The sequence below is a fragment of the Ascaphus truei genome, chromosome 3 (assembly GCF_040206685.1).
Source record: "Ascaphus truei isolate aAscTru1 chromosome 3, aAscTru1.hap1, whole genome shotgun sequence".
Lineage (NCBI taxonomy): Eukaryota > Metazoa > Chordata > Amphibia > Anura > Ascaphidae > Ascaphus > Ascaphus truei.
Window position 1 is genome coordinate 201,268,673 of NC_134485.1, and position 19,978 is coordinate 201,288,650.

Sequence of the window (19,978 nt, forward strand, 5' to 3'; positions counted from 1 at the left end):
CTCTCCAGGAGGAATTTAACTGCCTGCATGTTGAAAAGCACACATATTGCTGTACTCCAGCATTCAGAGATAGTGACTCTGTCCCAATACATTATAATTTGTGCATTAGAACAATACATTAAAATATCCCCTGCGAATTAAAGTTAAGCTAAATGCTCATTTACATGCCGTGCCCATAACGGATACAGTAGGTCTATTTATCGAGTAATTTTTTTGGAGCAAAACTGGAGCAAAGAGAAGCAATCTCAGCTTCTGCATGAGTTTTGCGCTACTTGCACCGGTTTGTGATCAACAATTATATAATTGTTTCCCTTTACTTTGTCTCAAAAGATCTGCCTGATCTGGCGGAAGATGGTGTAAACCTATCTATCAGTCTGTGCCAGATATAAGAAACATGTTCAACAAGTGTATTACATTTCATACAACCATGAATAAAAAATGGTGCAGTGTGCCACACACTTTGCATTACTTTGAAAATATAGATTTGCCTTAGAGTTTTAAAACCTGGGGGAGGCTGTTGGATGCAAATACCATCTGTAAAGTTGCTTTTAAAATGCACTTTTATAAATTATACATTAACTGTGTGTGAAGTGGTGTCAACAATCACTTTGAAGGCAAATAAATCAGTAATAAATCATATGTCTTTTACAAACACCTTATGTATTTTTTTTTAGATCTTTTCCATAAAAGGATTACATTTAAACATGTACGGATTCAGAAAGCTCAAAAGATATTTAGCAAAATGGTGTCGCTTGCACACTTAAAGATTAAGAATTATCAATTTTTAAAAAACACAGTTCTTAAAACTGCTATGTCAATTAAGCGTACCATGTCCTAATAATTAAAACACTCTGATAATCCTATTAAAGAATCAGACATATCTACAGTAAGTTTTTGGCTGGTCCTTTTTGCTGAGGGGTTGCTGCATCATTTCTATAGTGCGGTACTTCTTGATTTTAAAAAAAAATCCCTGTAGCACCTGCAGTGGTTAACTTAAGGTATCCCTGGATCTCAGTCATGTGAATATTCCCCACATTACTGTGCATTTCGAGGAGAGTAATGACTTCAAAAAGCTTTCCGTTTTATTAGCACGACTCTAACCAAGTTTATTGTCATAAAGTCGCCTAAAAATACTTCAGTGTGGTTGCATTAATTGTGAGCTGATCGAGCTTAATATATTTAGTTATTCTTGATAGCTGACTACAGAACACAAATAATACAGAGAACCTAAAAACACAGGTGGCATAACCATGTTGTATTTTGTGCCACAAATATTGGCCCCACATTTATACATTATCATTAAGGATATAAATTTGTCAAGCTTCTCCTTATCATTTGAAATTTAACAGTAGTCTACGGGTACAGTACAGCTGAAAAATGACAAGCATATTCCACAAACATAAAATTGTGTATGGCAATGTATCCAGGAATATATTTCTTTTTCCCCAGAATATAATTGCATTAAAATATGCATAGGAAGGACATTAATGATTTCACAGACTACCTGTATATTACTTTGGCAACAATTTGTCACTTTACTGTCATCATTAGTGCTATGTAGCTAAAACTTGTGAGTTCGTGAGGTGATAATAGATTGTTTCCAAAAATACAGTTGATTCACTTCTCTGATTACTAGGACTTTGACTTTTGTTTTAACAGCAAAGGGAGTAGAGTAATTTGCTTGTGCTATTATTCCACGGGGATTTAGTGGAGACTTTTCTTGCCTGAGAGGGCTTTAAGCCATTTAACTAACCAGCAAACATGCAAAATGAATGACATTGTATATGCCCATTAAAAATCCCCAAGAAGAAACATGATGCTATTAAATTAAATGCTGCAAATTAAGTTCGGACTCGCTCTAATGTAGAAGAACTCATGACCATGTCAAGGCCTGTTACTCAACGTTCTGGGAAACGTCTGTAGAAATGTCTCATTAATCCTGTAAATACAGTGGCAATGTCCACATTCCTTTTCTTCCAATGACAGTAAATTGAAAGTCTCTGGATTCTGTGGATTCACTGGCTCCTTTTGTTTTTATTTAATGAAGTTTTTAATTGTCCACCTTTGACCTGTGCAGCTCCGAAGGATCAAATCAATTCCAGCATTGCCTCTACTTTCAACCTCTAGGCAGCGTCCTGTCCCCTTGTTCATTATTGCTCCATTCTGAAATTAAAGACAGACATTGAGTGAAAAAGTCTTACTAGCCAGCAATATAGTCATTGCAATTAATACACTTATCAAATATTTTTTTTACACGTAACCTTTAAAGTTTGTGGGTATAGAGATGTAGCATGACTTACTACACCTGGTGCCCCACTGGGGACAGTGTCTGCCACGATGGAGATGTGCAGGGGTCCATGCTTTTGAATGGGGCCCCCGGCATCATTAATCCTTTGGTACTGCAACTGCTGCGTTCACGTGGCAGCGGCACTGAAGACACGGGTTTGCTACATCTATATTTTACTTATTCTCAGATCCACCTGGAAGATAGGTTTGTTTTTCTTTGCTAAGCTATAGTAGTAATCATCCATACTATAAATATTAAATATACTGTATATGAGATTGTAACAGGGACTTATCACTGTTGAGAGAAACTGCCTCTAAATCCAGCAGTGTTCTGGTTAATTGCACAGGCAATCAACCAGACTCCATATACTAAATGACTTGCCTAGGCGCCACAGCTGTCTAATAAATTATAAAGTGTAATTCAGTGAATAAAATGATGATACCCGACAGGGTACTTCTCAAACCTTCCAGGGAAATATGCTCGGATTTCCCACAAGTACAGTCGTGATTGGTTGTGGAAAGTGAGCGACCCAGTCAGGAAAAACACATGTGAATAAAAAACATATATAAAAAAACAATTAATGTGCAGGATTGTGATTCATTACTAAATAAATGTGCATAGATCTTGGCTCTGGGGGAGAACCTACTTACAACACAGTAAAGGGTAAGTTAGCTTATTTCTGATACTTATAGACGATGAAATGATTTGTGAGGTTTTCTTTGTGTAGGACTTTTTCTCCCCTCTTGAACTTCCCTTCTGAGGGTTACTCCAGGAAAGGTGTAGCTCAATTTCCCATGGTATGCATGTAAAAGAGGAGCAGAAAAAACGGCCAATAGTATAGCTTGCAGAGAACAAAGTTTTATAGGCAGTGAAATCGTAGGACATGTACTCACATTCAGTACACTGATATCATGCACATAAAGGTTTCTTTTGCGCTGTGTGCGCCCGCTGTGATGTCTCCCTGTCCTCCTCTGTTCCTAGTGCTGCCGTCGCCAATGGCGTCTGACGTCACTTCCGGATGGTATCTGGTCGCATCCGTTGGTAGTGGACTGCGAGGCGCCGAACGGGGAATCACTGGGGAGTGCAGACGTCTAGGGTCTTTTGGTCTTCGCTTACAGTCAGCTGCAGCTTTGACTGAGTAAGCTCTGGATCAGGCTCTACGCGTTTCGCTGCGTCATACAGCTTCGTCAGGATGACGCTCCTGACGAAGCTGTATGACGCAGCGAAACGCGTAGAGCCTGATCCAGAGCTTACTCAGTCAAAGCTGCAGCTGACTGTAAGCGAAGACCAAAAGACCCTAGACGTCTGCACTCCCCAGTGATTCCCCGTTCGGCGCCTCGCAGTCCACTACCAACGGATGCGACCAGATACCATCCGGAAGTGACGTCAGACGCCATTGGCGACGGCAGCACTAGGAACAGAGGAGGACAGGGAGACATCACAGCGGGCGCACACAGCGCAAAAGAAACCTTTATGTGCATGATATCAGTGTACTGAATGTGAGTACATGTCCTACGATTTCACTGCCTATAAAACTTTGTTCTCTGCAAGCTATACTATTGGCCGTTTTTTCTGCTCCTCTTTTACATGCATACCATGGGAAATTGAGCTACACCTTTCCTGGAGTAACCCTCAGAAGGGAAGTTCAAGAGGGGAGAAAAAGTCCTACACAAAGAAAACCTCACAAATCATTTCATCGTCTATAAGTATCAGAAATAAGCTAACTTACCCTTTACTGTGTTGTAAGTAGGTTCTCCCCCAGAGCCAAGATCTATGCACATTTATTTAGTAATGAATCACAATCCTGCACATTAATTGTTTTTTTATATATGTTTTTTATTCACATGTGTTTTTCCTGACTGGGTCGCTCACTTTCCACAACCAATCACAATCAACCAGACTCCACCTGGCTGATTAGGGCTGTTAGGAAAAGCCTAGTCTGAGAAACAGGAAGGAGAAAACATAGCTCAGAAGAGAGCTGACAAGGAAAATGAGGGCTGTGTTAGCAAGACGCAAGGGGACCAGACCTCTATGCTCGCACCATCAAGCAGACACCTACCCGGACACCACTGACCTGAAGGGCCACCTGCGTTAAGGTACTGCTGAGACTTTGGGTTGATAAGTGGGTAAGGGGCTTTTCCCCCCAGCCTTGCGGAGAGGGAACGGGGAAGTAAGTTAGCCCTTACACAGGGATAGGCGTTTATTGTTGTTGTATGTATCTTTTTGTTGCTGTATGGTTTAAAGGAACAGGCAATAAAGCCTTATTTTAATTTCACCTTAAAAATAGTCTCAATTGCATACCTCTGCACACATCTCTTAAAGAGATATTGAAAAGCATGGGTTATAGGAAAGAGCTGCTTGAAATTAATTATGATGGGTTTCATGGACCACCACTAAAGCCTTCAGGGACCACCAGTGGTTAGTAGACCATAGTTTGGAAACCAATGAATGAAGTGATTCAGTTGGTCACATACCTGTATAAAACTCCAGCGTTTATGGAGTGTGCTTTTCACCTTATCACAGTCCATAAGCTGAGGGAACTTGCTTTTCTTATTATCTACAAGGCAGCGGGTATCAGGCAGGAGAATTGTGCTCCCAAGGGTGCCCAAATGAAGGTATCCTTCTTTTGTGTACCTTCCAAGCTGAAAACACATGATTATTAACATTGTCTTATTGAGAAACAGCTTAGTTTGGTTAAAAGAAACAAGTACAGTTATAATATAACCAACTCAACAATATTTATGATGTGGGATTCCCAGAATAATATTTCATTTAGTTCCTGAATATTTGAACTATCATAATCAAAATATCATCTATGATGGGAATAATTAAATATACATTTTTTTACACAAGAAATGTGAGAAATATTAAATTGGAATAATATTCATAGTAATAAAAATCTTAAAGTTCGCATTAAAACAATAAACATTTTAAAACTAAGCACAGTAAAACATAAATTATATATATATATATATATATATATATATATATATATATATATATATATATATATATATATATATATATATATACTGTATATATATACATATATATGTGTGTTTGTGTGTGTGTGTATTTTACTGTTGTCTGAAAGAGCAATTGCACATAGCAAGACCAAAAAATATAGGCACTCTTAAAACAGCTGTAATTGTAAATTACTTTAAGGGAGGTATTTAAATGTGGAATATACTGTATACGAGATATTAAAAAGCATGGGTTGTAGGAGAGAGTTGCTTGAAATTAATTTTGAGGGGTTTCATGGACCACCACTAAAGCCTTCAGGGACCCCTAGTTTGGAAACCCATGCATGTTCACCTGCCTGAAATGGTGTAAGATGGTGTAAACCAATCTATCAGTCTGTGCCAGATATAAGAAACATGTTCAACAAGTGTGTACCAGAGATTTCAAAATTAGGTTGCTTCTACATGCTTCCAAAAATAAACAAAGTGAGGAACCCAGAGAAGCCAATCATCTCTATTATAAGTATACTTACTGAATTCATCTCTGGGTAGAAAACATTCTGCAAAAAATACAACCAGTTACCTAAAGGACACTACTGACCTGCTGAACACGTTACAGTGCTGCTATTGGTCTTTTACCAGAAGGAACCAAATTAGCTACAATGGACATGGAATCCCTCTATAACAACATTCCCCACAGAGGTGGCCTAGCAGCATGCCAAAAATACCTTAAACAACAATACCTACCCACAGAGACTATAATACAATTAACCAAATTCATACTAACACACAATTACTTCTTATTTAATGAGGACATCTACTTACAAAATATGGGCACAAGGATGGCACTTCAATACCCAAGTCTGTTCATAGCAAAGTTAGAAAGCAATTTTCTTGTTCACCTGCAGAACCAAATTCCAGTCTTTTCCCCCCTACAGTACATAGATATCTTGATTATTTGGAATGCCAGGATCTCATCCAATTGCATTAAAAGTTGAATGAATTCCATCCCACCATTAACCTAAAAATGATCCATTCCCATACACATATTAGTTCTCTTTACACCATAATCTACATAAATGACAGAAAAATACAGTACAAACACCCCTATACCACAAATCCACAGAGCAACCTACATACTGTACTTAAGGTAGGACACTTTCCACTCCAGACAAACAAAACACTATCATTTATAGCCAAGTCGAAAGATATAATCCAAGTTGCTAAAATATTACAGACAAGTACAGTACAAGTACGTTGATTCACTGCAGAGGAACATCCTAAATCAAGGTTACAACCCCAGAATTACAGAAAACCAAATATACAGAGCCACCAGCATACTGTACACAGAAAAAAACTCATTAAGTAGAAACAGGAGAGACATCGGGTACCACTATTTGTTACCTACGATCCCCAACTGGAAATCGTATGCAGTATACCTAAAGATGTACAATCAACCCTCCATAAAGATAACAGATTGAAATAAATCTTTCCAGAACCACACAATTTATCTCTCCTTATCTTATTCTCCCTACCTTGTCTCACTCTTCCCCATTCTTATCTCTCACTCTCCACCCTTTGTATCTCACCTCCCCCATTGTATCTCACTCTTACCCCTCCCCTTGTCTCTCACTCGTACCCCCTTGTCTCTCACCCTTCCCCACCTTGTCTCTCCCCCTGTTACTCCCTCCCCCTCCTCTTCTACTCTCTCTGCTCCATTGCACGTTTATTGTTTTGTTACTGTTTATTTAATATTCTCATGACAGTTTCACAATAAAATCAACATATTACATCATGGTTTACAGAACAAAGAGGGTTATCATGAAGTTAAGCTGATTATTCTCTCGAGATACGCTATATCACATGTCTTACTTCAGACAAATTGGAAAGGAAATGGGGGTAACCAGAAGTAGGTTATGGAGCACCTTGTAGCGTAAAAAATATTTCAAGTTTCAAGATTGTTTAAATTAGGAATTTACGTCCCAAAAATAACAAGAAAGGGGTCTCTGGGAATACCGAGGCTGAACATGTCCTCTGTCAACAGAGGATTTTATCTCATAGGGGTTCGATCTAGGGACATGCTCACCAAATGTGTAAGATGGCCCAGGTCACCACATTCCCTCCAACACAGGGGGGAAAACAGTTTGATAAATTGTGTTTAACTTGACAGAATTCTAATACCAATGGTATACAATTTTGTATATGTTTTCTTTATTACCACAAATGTACAATTTTTAGCTGCTACCTCCCAAATATTTTGCCAGACTTCCATATCTATGGGGATGCCAACATCTTTTTCTCATGCTAGCATACGTTTATCTTTCTTAGAATTATCTGAGATGGTGCGTATTGCTTGGTATAACACTGAGGTGAGTCCTTTAGTTAAAGATTGGGAGTTACACCAGGCCCCAAACTGAGTCAACTGTAACGGCATGTTCTTTTAGTATTTAGTATTGTTTATTTCTGTTTTTTTGGTGTTTGCTTTTTAAGTATGGTTTATTTTTGGCCTTTTGATTTTGAATGATGGTGTTTATTTGGAGCTTTCTTTTATTTATTGATGGTTTTGTTTTGTGTTTTAATTGTTAATTCTGGTATTTATGTGGTATTTGCTTAATTGATTGCTGGTAATTTTCTTGTGTTTACTTGTTTATTGTTGTTTATTTGGTGATTGTTTTGATTGCATTGGATATTCTTGGTGGTTGTTTATTTTTTAGGTTGACCATTGACTGCCATAGTGTTAAATCATGCCCATATTATATGGGCATGATGTACCCACTGTGCCAATCAATTGGTTTATTGGCATTTGTAATGTGTTTAGTTTTCTATGTAATGTGTTTTATTTTGGGCCTCTTTTCTTTTTTAGCTTAACCATTTGTTAAATATAGTGGTAAATCATACCCATATTATATGAGCATGATGTACCCACTTTACCAATGAATGGGTGGATGGTGGGGATATTTGCCTGAGGAATGTGATTAGGCCTCATGGGTGGGTAGTGGGGGAGGGTGGGTTGACCCCTTAATTACTATAGTGGTTACTAACTACAAAGGTGATTAAGTGGCCAGGGGCCATTAGATTGTATTTTTCATTGTATTGTTTCAGGCAACGGAGGATATGGACCGTGATGAGGATAAGGACGACCTTCATCGTGGCAGGCTGGCAGGGTTAAGTGCAAGTTTTATTTACTTTATTTCTGATGGTTAAATGGCCAATGCACTATTATCCATATCTGAATAATAGTCATTTTGCCCATTACTGTATTGTATGTGTTAGGGAGAAAGGGGGCATATTCATTTGAAAGTATTGGGGGGGGGGATTTGGGCACATGATTGGTACTGCAGGCCAGCGGAGACCCCCGGACACCCACGGGGACCACTTGAGGACCCGTGGACACCTGCAGGGACCACCCGAGAGCCCCCGGATACCCACGGGGACCACCCAAGCCCCCCCCGCCGGCCTCTAGTATCATTCCTGTAAATAAAAAGAAAAAAATACTTTTATGTATGTTAGGGGGTATAGGGTTCTCTGGGGGAACAGGGGGTGGGTGGGCTGTGTATTGTGGGTAGTGCATATGGCAATGTTTATTGGGGGCAATAGCTATTGTTCATTAACACCTTCATTGCCTTAACGGCTAGCCGCTACGGTAATAAAGCTGCTTCTAATATAATTTTTATTAATAGTGTGCAGGAACAGGGGGTTTCCTGAGCTGAAACGCTTTGATTTCAGCCTCAGAGACCCCTGCTTCCCGAGTTACAGGCCCCGGCATGGGGCATTGGGTGCCAGTATCGCTGCCATTTTTAAATAGTCCACGTCACGTGACCGGGGGATTTAAATAATGGAGGTACCGGCACCTCATATCAGGGCCTGTAAGTCGGGAAGAAGGGGTTCCCCGAGGCTGAAACCAATGCGGTTCAGCTCAGGAGACCCCATGCTCATGTACACTATTATCAAAATCAATATTTTTAATGTACAATCGCGTGTAAGAGCCATGCATTTAGACGCAGCATCTCCATGCAGCTCTAACAGGCTGCATTTTTTCTATTAGCTATCACACTACAGAATTTATAGCACAATAGCACTGATACAAAAAACAGGTCACACGATAGTGCATTTTTTTTATCGAGCTTAAAAAAATGGCCTTCACTTCTTAGTGAATCCCGCTTTTGGCTTAACTTCTTATAGCACAATAAAAAAATTCAAATTGGGATGCAAAAGCACTGATTTTATCACTGCTTTGTGAATCAGCTCCTTTAATTGATAGTGTGTGAAAGAAATTGGGAATCCTAGTGAAAATATTCATTTTAAATTGATGTAATCCCACCAAACCAGTGGGGTCCCAGCTTGACAGGTCATTATAAATCTGTTTAAAGAGAGGGGCATGCCATAGTTAGATGTATACAGTGCATTATAGTCTTCTGTGAGGTGCATACATAAGTATTTGATTGTTTGGGGGATTTAATTTGAAGGTTAAATTGATTTGGATAAACTTAACTATATGGCTAGGTAGCCATTTAGAGCAACAGACTTTGTATTATTGATTTTATAACCTGTGACTTTACCAAAATAATCTACTTTTTCAAATAGATTAGATAGGGAAATTAAGGGCTTAGTGAGGGACAATATTACGTTGTCTGCAAATAGAGTGACAGTATATTCCTGGTTATTGACTTGGATTCTTCAAATGCTAGGATTATTCCTGATTAGAGTTGCTAATGGTTCAATAGATATGGTAAAGAGGAGAGGGGATAGGGGACACCATTGACGGCTTCCATTGTGTTTGGTAATTATGGAAGAATTGATGGCAATGGCCTTGATCATGGCTGAGGGGGAACTATAGAGGATTTTGATGCTATTTATACTTTTTTCACTAAATCCCATTGATATTTGGGTAGCAGACATAAATTGCCAGTTATGGGAGTCAAAAGCCTTTTTGATATCCAGGGACACTAAGAAGGCCCCGTTTCTTAAAAAACATCAGCTTATCTGTGCATACACATAGGTCGTCCTGCGCAGTGAACCAATGATGGTCTCTGTCTCACAGTAGAGTATAATGGTATCCATGAGTAGGCTGAGAGAAAAACGGAGCTCTAGTGTTGTCTATAACTTGTCTCCCTTTAATACATCCCACCTGGTCCAGATGGATTAGCTGATGTAAAATTGGGTTGAGTCTACTTGCAATAATTTGGGCGTATAATTTAATATACGTGTTCAATAGGGATATTTGCCAGCAGCTTAGGGGGTCTTTACCTTCTTTGGGGATAAGTGCTATTGATGCTCGCAGCTTTGAACCAGGAGGGGTTTGGCCCGCCAGGTGGTTTTTATAATAAAGATTGGAGAATCCATCGGGACCAGTAGATTTGATTGCATTGGAAATTTCTAGGGATGTGATTTGATATTCTAACAGTAAGATATCTTCAGCTGTCTTGTAGGATTACCTTTAGATAAGAGTCTATGTCTGCAGAAAAGTTGTTGGTAAGTTGTAAAGAGTTGCATAGAAGTCCTGGAACTCAGAACAAATATGCTCGGGGTCAAAGATTGTGACACCTTATTGGGAGAGGATACTGTGAATTCTACATGAGTATAGTTTTGGTTTAGGTTATTTGCCAGCATTTGCTCTGATTTATTGCTTTTATCATAACATCTTTGTTTTGTCCAGCACATGGCCTTTACAGCTCTAGAGTTCTAAAACTGGTTCAGTTAACCTCTTGCATGTGTGATTTGATTGTATATTTGTGTAGTTGGAGTGTTTTTATGGAGCATTTCCAATTGCTCTAACCTGTGATTTCAAATAGCTTTCCCCCCCTTCCTGTTTTTACTCTCACCCCCTCCTCTTTTACACTCTTGCCTCCAATCCTCTTTTACTCCCTTCCTCACCCCCTCCTATCCCCAGGTCCTACCTGGGGAACATGGGTATGGACTCGCAGAGCTTGTCCGTGCCCAATCAGTGATGGAAGAGAGCCCACCAAGGCTGTCGATACCGAAGGTTGGGCCATACTTCTGGCAGGGCCTAACTTGTGGGTTCAGACCACCGAGTGAGTCTGCAAACATGATTTCTAGGTATTGCTTTGGGAAGGAAGCATTCCAATGTGTTCCAGATCCACTATAGCCCCATCTGTGCCACATGCACAGTTGTACACCTGATAACATATACACAATACCTTAATGGTGGATTTTTATATACAGTGGCAAGATTTTTTTTGTGAACCCCAATAATAATTACGGAAATTCCATGGGTCTTCCATGATAACCTTCTTGTATCAAAACCATTTTTTTCTCAGATATCTAATAGGGTTTCTATCAACTAGTTCCATGTCTTTTGAAACAAAATCATGTATGAATTAGACAAACAATGAGTAATTAAGAGTCAATGTATGTGCAAAAGTAATTGAAGCCTATGTTTTATCTGTTAAATTAAAGGGGATAATTAGAATCAGGTGTTTAAATAATTAGGTAGATCTTCAGGGGTGTGTTTGGGAGGCCCCATCATATATAAAGATCAGAAACTTAGTGTCACGGGAGACTCCTGTGGTGGGTAGGATCTCGGTGGCCGGAACAGCAGGAGCGTAGTAGGGGTCACAAGCAGAGATCAGAGGCAGGCGGCAGATAGCGAAGTCAGGTAACAAGCAGGGGTCCGAGGCAGGCGGCAGGTAGCGAAGTCAGGTAACAAGCAGAGGTCGGCAACGAGGAGACTGGAACAGGACAGGCGAGCAGGGACAGGTCTGGGAGCAGGGACTGAGAACGGGAACAAACAGGGACAAGCCAGATTACCAGCAAGGGCCTTACTGCGAACAGACTCAAATACAGGTACAGAAACAGATCAGGATCAGAGGCATGTGGATCGGAGTCTGACTTGAAACAGAGGCAAGGGAGGAACAGGAATGGGAGGTTTATATAGGCAGGCTGGGAGGTGGAGCACAGGTGCAGAGGTGTCAGGTATCAGAGTCTGGAATGTTCCTTAGTTTAGCAGCATCAATCCCGGTGGACAAGTATAGGTACTGCAGGCTAGAACAAGACATTGAGAGTGGCAGCAGTCCCGGTGGCCAAGCATGGGTACAGCAGGCTAGAGAATATGACACTTAGTGATTTTGGTCTTACCATACAGGTATGTGGAAACACGTTATGTCACGTTGAAAAGATGTCTCTGAGGACCTCAGACAAGCAGTTATTGATGCTCATCAGTCTAGAAAGGGTTACAAAACCATTTCTAAAGATTTGGGGCTCCACCAATCCACTGTCAGACAGAAAGTCAAAATATGGAGAAAGTTAAAGACCACAGCCACTTTACCCAGGAGTGGTCATCCTACCAAAATCTCTCCAAAACAAAGTCACAAAGAACCTCAGAGTAACATCCAAGGATTTGCAGGCCACTCTCACCTTGGCTAATGTGAGTGTTCATGATTCAACTATCAGAAATAGACTGAACAAGAATGATGTTCATGGAAGGATAGCAAGGAGGAAACTACTACTCTTTAAAAAAAAAAAAAACATTACTGCCCATCTGAAGTTCGCCAAATAGCACATAGATGATACACAACACTTCTAGAATAATATTTTCTGGACAGATGAGTCAAATGTAGAACTTTTTAGCCTCAATGAGAAACGTTATGTTTGGTTAAAATCAAACACTGCGTTCGAACAGAAGATCCTCATCTCAACTGTCTAGTGTGGTGGTGGTGGTAGCGCGATGGTTTGAGGATGCTTTGCTGCCTCAGGACCAGAATGGCTTGCCATCATTGACACAACCATGAATTGTGCATTGTATCAGAAGAGTCTAGAAGAGAATGTCATGCCATCCGTCTGTGAGCTGAAGCTGAACCGAAAGTGGGTCATGCAGCAAGACAATGATTCTAAACATACAAGCAGATCTAGAAAAGAATGGCTGCAGAAGAAGAAATTCCACATTCTAGAATGGCTTAGTCAAAGTCTGAATCTAAACCCCATTGAAATGTTGTGGCAGGGCCTGAATTGAGCTGTCTGTCAGGGTCTCCTAGACATCCTGCCTAGCCATAGTTCTTTCCTTGTCCACCGGGTGTGCTGCTGCTTTCTGTCTGCTCTGGGTTCTTCTGTCTGTCTTCTTGTTGCTCCTCTCTCTGTCTTATAGTTCTGCTTCCTGTTTGGTTCCTTGCCTTTGTTTTGAGTCAGACTCCTATGCACATGCTTCTGTCTCTGATCCTGATCTGTTCCTGTACCAGTTCTGTATTTGATTCTGTTCATAGTAAAGGCCCTTGCTGGTAATTTGGCTTGTCCCTGTTTGTTCCTCGGTCTCAGTCCCTGCTCTCCGGTCTCAGTCCATGCTCCCCGGTCTCAGTCCATGCTCCCCGACTTTTTCCTGCTCCCCTGTCCTGTTCCAGTCTCCTCGTTGCCGACCTCTGCTTGTTACCCGACTACGCTATCTGCTGCCTGCCTCTGACCTGCTTGTGACCCCTACTATGCTCCTGCTGTTCTGGCCACTGAGATCCAACCCGCCACAGGAATCTCCAGTGACACTGTCCATGCAAGGAAGCTCTCAAATGTCACTGAGTTAAAGCAGTTCTGTAAGGAGGAATGGGCTGAGATTCCTCAAAACTGATATGCAAGACTAACCAGCAGTTACAGGAAACACTTAGTTGAAGTCATTGCTTCTCAAGGGGATGCCACCAAGTACTGAATCTAAAGGTTTACCTACTGTTCCACACATGGATTTTGAATGTTGAGTCATTTGTCGATAAATTAATATTGAAAAAGTATCATTTGTTTGGCATTTTTTTAAAATCAGGTTATCTTTATCTATTATTAGAACTTAGATTAAGATCTAATAACATTTTAGGTTTTAAACATACAGAGAATACCTATTGCTCTCCAATCCCAGGTAGAAATAAAGACAAGTTCCCATGGTGCATATGGGAATATGGTATACAGTTATACAAAAAACGGTCAAAACCAAAGTTTTGGCCGGAAAAGAATCCCAAATATTACACTCAATGGGGGCAAAAACATAGGTAGGACAATGCATAGTCCAAGGTAATGGTAACCTAATATATGCCGTGTAACTAAAATAATAACATTTTATTTGGTTAGTGGTTATACCGATGTATGTATACTTACCTAAATACATCTAGAAGCTGATTGCATCGGTCTACAGTATATACAAGCAGCAATTGGATGCTGACAGGGATACACGCTGTTTGTCTACATGCGTCTGACACTGTGTTGAGCTTTTGGCATGCAGGAATAGAGACTGTTGCTACTTGCCTTGGTTTTTTGCTATGTGTTACAACATGACAACTAAATAGCAAACATCTAGATACATCTGAGTATACAAAGGCATTGTTGGATACTTATGTGTCACTTCCGTCCGTATCATGAATAGGTCACTTCGCAAGTGAACTTACTTTGCTTGTTTGGCACTCTTTTACAAGCAGGTTGCTGTCTCAGTAGATAGGCAACAATAGCACTATTTGTGCAATCCAGCAACAGTATATTTGGGTCACCTACTATATGTAGACATATTATACATTGTATTAATAATATTATCATTTCCTAGGGATTCTTGTCCCATTGATATAGGCTGTCCAATATACAGTAGGCTTAGGAGGAGCCATATACCTCCACTACACAGCATTTCCACCACCTAGATGTTAACTCACCTGTATATATACCCTTCACGTTATATTGTTATGACTATGATTAATAAAATTGTATTATTTTTGTTACAAGCATATATTAGGTTAACATTACCTTGGACTATACATTGTCCTACCTATATTTTTACACCCATTGAGTGCAATATTTGGGATTTCTTTTTTGAAATATGTGAAAATCCTAAGGGGTTCAAAACATTTTTCTCGCCATTGTAGGTGAAACAGGACAAACAATAAGAAAAAGAATGAACATGCATCACTACACCATTAATCATAAAAAACAGTTACACCTACAGTACAGAGGAATGCTTTTGTAGCCCTAATTATAATAATAAGCACATAAAAGTTAAAATATGAAGGGAAATTTCAGAACTCAGAGAGAAAGAAAAACATGGGTATATAAACTCATGTGTAGTCCGCTCTTGGAGGACCAGTAATTCCTGTAAAGCAGGCCTGCACAACATATGGCCCACACCCGGCCTCTCTGTGCAGCCCGCGATAAGATTTAAAAAAAAAAAAAACTTAAAAAAAAAAAACTTAACAAAAATAAATAAATGGCGGCGATTCCCCTCGGTCCTGGGGGTGATGTGAGGTGCATTGAGGTGAGGTGCATGGGGGTGAGGTGCATTGAGGTGAGGTGTAGGGGAGATTAGGTGCAGGGATGTGAGGTGCAGGGGATGTGAGGTGCAGGAAGGGTGAATTGAGGTGCAGGAAGGGTGATGTGAGGTGCAGGAAGGGTGATGTGAGGTGCAGGGGGTGAGGTGCAGGGGGGGTGATTGGAGGTGCAGGGGGGGTGATTGAGGTTCGGGGGGGGGTGATTGGAAGTGCAGGGGGGTGATTGGAGGTGGGGGGGGGTGATTGGAAGTGCAGGGGGGGTGATTGGAGGTGAGGGGGGGTGATTGGAGGTGCAGGGGGGGTTATTGGAGGTGCAGGGGGGGGTGATTGGAGGTGCAGGGGGGGTGATTGAAGGTGCAGGGGGGGTGATTGGAGGTGCAGGGGGGGTGATTGGAGGTGATTGGAGGTGCAGGGGGGTTCATTGGAGGTGCAGGGGGGGTCATTGGAGGTGCAGGGGGGTCATTGGAGGTGCAGGGGGGGGTGATTGGAGGTGCAGGGGGGGTGATTGGAGGTGCAGGGGGGGGTGATTGGAGGTGCAGGGGGGGTGATTGGAGGTGCAGGGGGGGTGATTGGAGGTGCATGGGGGGTGATTGGAGGTGCAGGGGGGTGATTGGAGGTGCAGGGGGGTGATTGGAGGTGATTGGAGGTGCAGGGTGGGTGATTGGAGGTGCAGGGGGGGTGATTGGAGGTGCAGGGGGTGATTGGAGGTGCAGGGGGGGGTGATTGGAGGTGCGGGGGGGAGGTGATTGGAGGTGCAGGGGGGGTTATTGGAGGTGCATGGGGGGGTGATTGGAGGTGCAGGGGGGGTGATTGGAGATGCGGGGGGGGGTGATTGGAGATGCGGGGGTGATTGGAGGTGATTGGAGGTGCAGGGGGGGTGATTGGAGGTGCAGGGGGGTGATTGGAGGTGCAGGGGGGGGGTGATTGGAGGTGCAGGGGAGGGGTGATTGGAGGTGCAGGGGGTGTGATTGGAGGTGCAGGGGGGGATGATTGGAGGTGCAGGGGGGGGTGATTGGAGGTGCAGGGGGGGGTGATTGGAGGTGCAGGGGGGAGTGATTGGAGGTGCAGGGGGGGTGATTGGAGGTGCAGAGGGGGTGATTGGAGGTGCAGGGGGTGATTGGAGGTGTAGGAGGGGGGTGATTGGATGTGTAGGAGGGGGGTGATTGGAGGTGCAGGGGGGTGATTGGAGGTGCAGGGGGGTGATTGGAGGTGCAGGGGGGGTGATTGGAGTTGCAGGGGGGGTGATTGGAGTTGCAGGGGGGGTGATTGGAGGTGCAGGGGGGGGGGTGATTGGAGGTGCAGGGGGGGGTGATTGGAGGTGCAGGGGGGGGTGATTGGAGGTGCAGGGGGGGTGATTGGAGGTGCAGGGGGGGTGATTGGAGGTGCAGGGGGGGTGATTGTAGGTGCAGGGGGGGTGATTGTAGGTGCGGGGGAGGTGATTGGAGGTGTAGGGGGGTGATTAGAGGTGCAGGGGGGTGATTGGAGGTGCAGGGGGGTGATTGGAGGTGCAGGGAGGGTGATTGGAGGTGCAGGGGGGGGGTGATTGGAGGTGCAGGGGGAGGGTGATTGGAGGTGCAGGGGGTGTGATTGGAGGTGCAGGGGGGTGATTGGAGGTGCAGGGGGGTGATTGGAGGTGCAGGGGGGTGATTGGAGGTGCAGGGGGGAGTGATTGGAGGTGCAGGGGGGTGATTGGAGGTGCAGAGGGGGTGATTGGAGGTGCAGGGGGTGATTGGAGGTGTAGGGGGGGTGATTGGAGGTGCTGGGGGGTGATTGGAGGTGCAGGGAGGGTGATTGGAGGTGCAGAGGGGGTGATTGGAGGTGCAGGGGGTGATTGGAGGTGTAGGAGGGGTGGTGATTGGAGGTGCAGGGAGGGTGATTGGAGGTGCAGGGGGGGTGATTGGAGGTGCAGGGAGGGTGATTGGAGTTACAGGGGGGTGATTGGAGTTGCAGGGGGGGTGATTGGAGGTGCAGGGGTTGATTGGAGGTGCAGGGGGGGTGATTGGAGGTGCAGGGGGGGTGATTGGAGGTGCAGGGGGGGTGATTGGAGGTGCAGGGGGGGTGATTGGAGGTGCAGGGGGGGTGATTGGAGGTGCAGGGGGGGTGATTGGAGGTGTAGGGGGGGTGATTGGAGGTGTAGGGGGGGGTGATTAGAGGTGCAGGGGGGTGATTGGAGGTGCGGGGGGGGGGTGATTGGAGTTGCAGGGGGGGTGATTGGAGGTGCAGGGAGGGTGATTGGAGTTGCAGGGGGGGTGATTGGAGTTGCAGGGGGGTGATTGGAGTTGCAGGGGGGGTGATTGGAGGTGCAGGGGGGTGATTGGAGGTGTAGGGGGGGTGATTGGAGGTGCAGGGGGGGTGATTGGAGGTGCAGGGGGGGTGATTGGAGGTGCAGGGGGGGGGTGATTGGAGGTGCAGGGGGGGTGATTGGAGGTGCAGGGGGGGTGATTGGAGGTGCAGGGGGGTGATTGGAGGTGTAGGGGGGGGTGATTAGAGGTGCAGGGGGGTGATTGGAGGTGCAGGGAGGGGTGATTGGAGTTGCAGGGGGGGTGATTGGAGTTTCAGGGGGGGTGATTGGAGGTGCAGGGGTTGATTGGAGGTGCAGGGGGGTGATTGGAGGTGATGGGGGGTGATTGGAGGTGCAGGGGGGGTGATGTGAGGTGCAGCGGGGGAGAGTGGTGTGAGGTGCAGGGGGGGAGAGTGATGTGAGGTGCAGGGGGGGAGAGTGATGTGAGGTGCAGCGGGGGAGAGTGATGTGAGGTGCAGGGGGGAGAGTGGTGTGACGTGCAGGGTGGGAGAGTGGTGTGACGTGCAGGGTGGGAGAGTGGTGTGAGGTGCAGGGGGGAGAGTGATGTGAGGTGCAGGGGGGAGAGTGATGTGAGGTGCAGGGGGGAGAGTGGTGTGAGGTGCAGGGGGGAGAGGTGTGAGGTGCAGGGGGGAGAGGTGTGAGGTGCAGGGGGGAGAGTGGTGTGAGGTGCAGCGGGGGAGAGTGATGTGAGGTGCAGGGGGGGAGAGTGATGTGAGGTGCAGCGGGGGAGAGTGATGTGAGGTGCAGGGGGGAGAGTGGTGTGACGTGCAGGGGGGGAGAGTGGTGTGAGGTGCATGGGGGGAGAGTGGTGTGAGGTGCAGGGGGGGAGAGTGATGTGAGGTGCAGGGGGGAGAGTGATGTGAGGTGCAGGGGGGAGAGTGGTGTGAGGTGCAGGGGGGAGAGGTGTGAGGTGCAGGGGGGAGAGTGATGTGAGGTGCAGGGGGGGAGAAGGATGTGAGGTGCAGGGGGGTTGGGATGTGTGTGGTGTACAGTGGGGTATTTTGTGTTTGTGGAGAGGGAGTATTATGTGAGGGGGAGAGATGGGGGTATGAGAGATAGATGGGGAGTATCGCAAAGGTTGATAGTGAGGGGTTCTGGGGGAGATATGAGGATGATGATGAGAGTTTCTAGATGAGAGATGATGATAATGATGATGATTTTACCCGTGCGGACCAATTTTTTTTCCCTTGGAGCATTTCGGCCCTTTTAGCTTTACGAGTTGTGCAGGCCTGCTGTAAAGGATTACCAGCCTTAAATTATTAACTGTATGGAATCACTCAAGTTAGTTTCCTCCCCTCCCAACTATGTAATATAGAAGTAACGGTATATATAGCTGCTCCTTATTTTCTAGAAGCAGGTTCTACAGAGTTATGACTGGGGTTGTCACTGTGAGTTCTATACTTGGATTTTTGTGTACTGCTGCGGCACAGTTTATTCGAGCATTTGCCCGTTCTGTGCCGCAGCAGTAGCCTGGCGCGCGCCCGAGTGTGACGGGCGCGCGCCGAAGCAGCGGAAGAGCGCCCTCCGATCGGGGCGCTCTCCCTACCGCTGCCGGGTCCGCCGGGTCCCCCGGAACCCCCTGCCGCTGTCCCGCGATCGCGGGACACCAGGGCTCCCTCGGGGAGCCCCTGGACACGCGTGCAGGGGGCGCACGCTCCCGATGACGCGTGACCGCGCGTCTATGACGCGCGGCACGCCGAGGGGCGGCCACTAGCAAGCCGGGAGATTTCCCGGCTTGCGGTACCGACCACACTTCAATAAAGTGTGTCGGTAGTGTATAGTCATGTGTATTAAAATGTGTCCTGACATATTTTATTGTTTTTCAGTTAGGAATGTGTCCCTTTCTAAGTTAGCACCTATTGAAGGAACGGAAACCCAAGGTTTTGGGAGAGAGATCCCAACTGTCCCAGCTGTGTGTAACATCAAAGTATCACATTTGAAGTGTCTGTGGAGTTGATTTTGTAGTTATCGTCTCGGAATGTTTTCTTTCTATGTCTTTGGTCATGGATGCATTCTGAATATCTGAGCTGACATTCTGATTCGTTTCTTCAAACAGGTATGTTGCAGTGAGCTAATTTCTTCTATCAATTGAAAGAGAACTTAAAATCTAATTAACATCTATTTGGTATGTTTCTGTGAGTTGATTAGGCAAACCCCTCCCTTAATTGTTAGTCAAATGCATGTGATCAGAGTA

At 44.5% G+C, this 19,978-nt stretch overlaps 1 protein-coding gene across 1 annotated transcript in view; it reads right to left on the bottom strand.

Moving 5' to 3' along the window:
* Positions 1 to 641: 641 nt before the first annotated feature.
* Positions 642 to 19,978, bottom strand: part of GALNT17 (polypeptide N-acetylgalactosaminyltransferase 17) — a 682,771-nt gene continuing 663,434 nt past the window's right edge. The window contains exons 10-11 of the mRNA XM_075589950.1: positions 4,762 to 4,929; positions 642 to 2,163 (exon numbers count right to left, since the gene is read on the bottom strand). Coding sequence (XP_075446065.1) covers positions 2,035 to 2,163; positions 4,762 to 4,929 — 297 coding nt within the window. The 3' untranslated portion in view covers positions 642 to 2,034. The remainder of the gene's footprint in view (positions 2,164 to 4,761; positions 4,930 to 19,978) is intronic.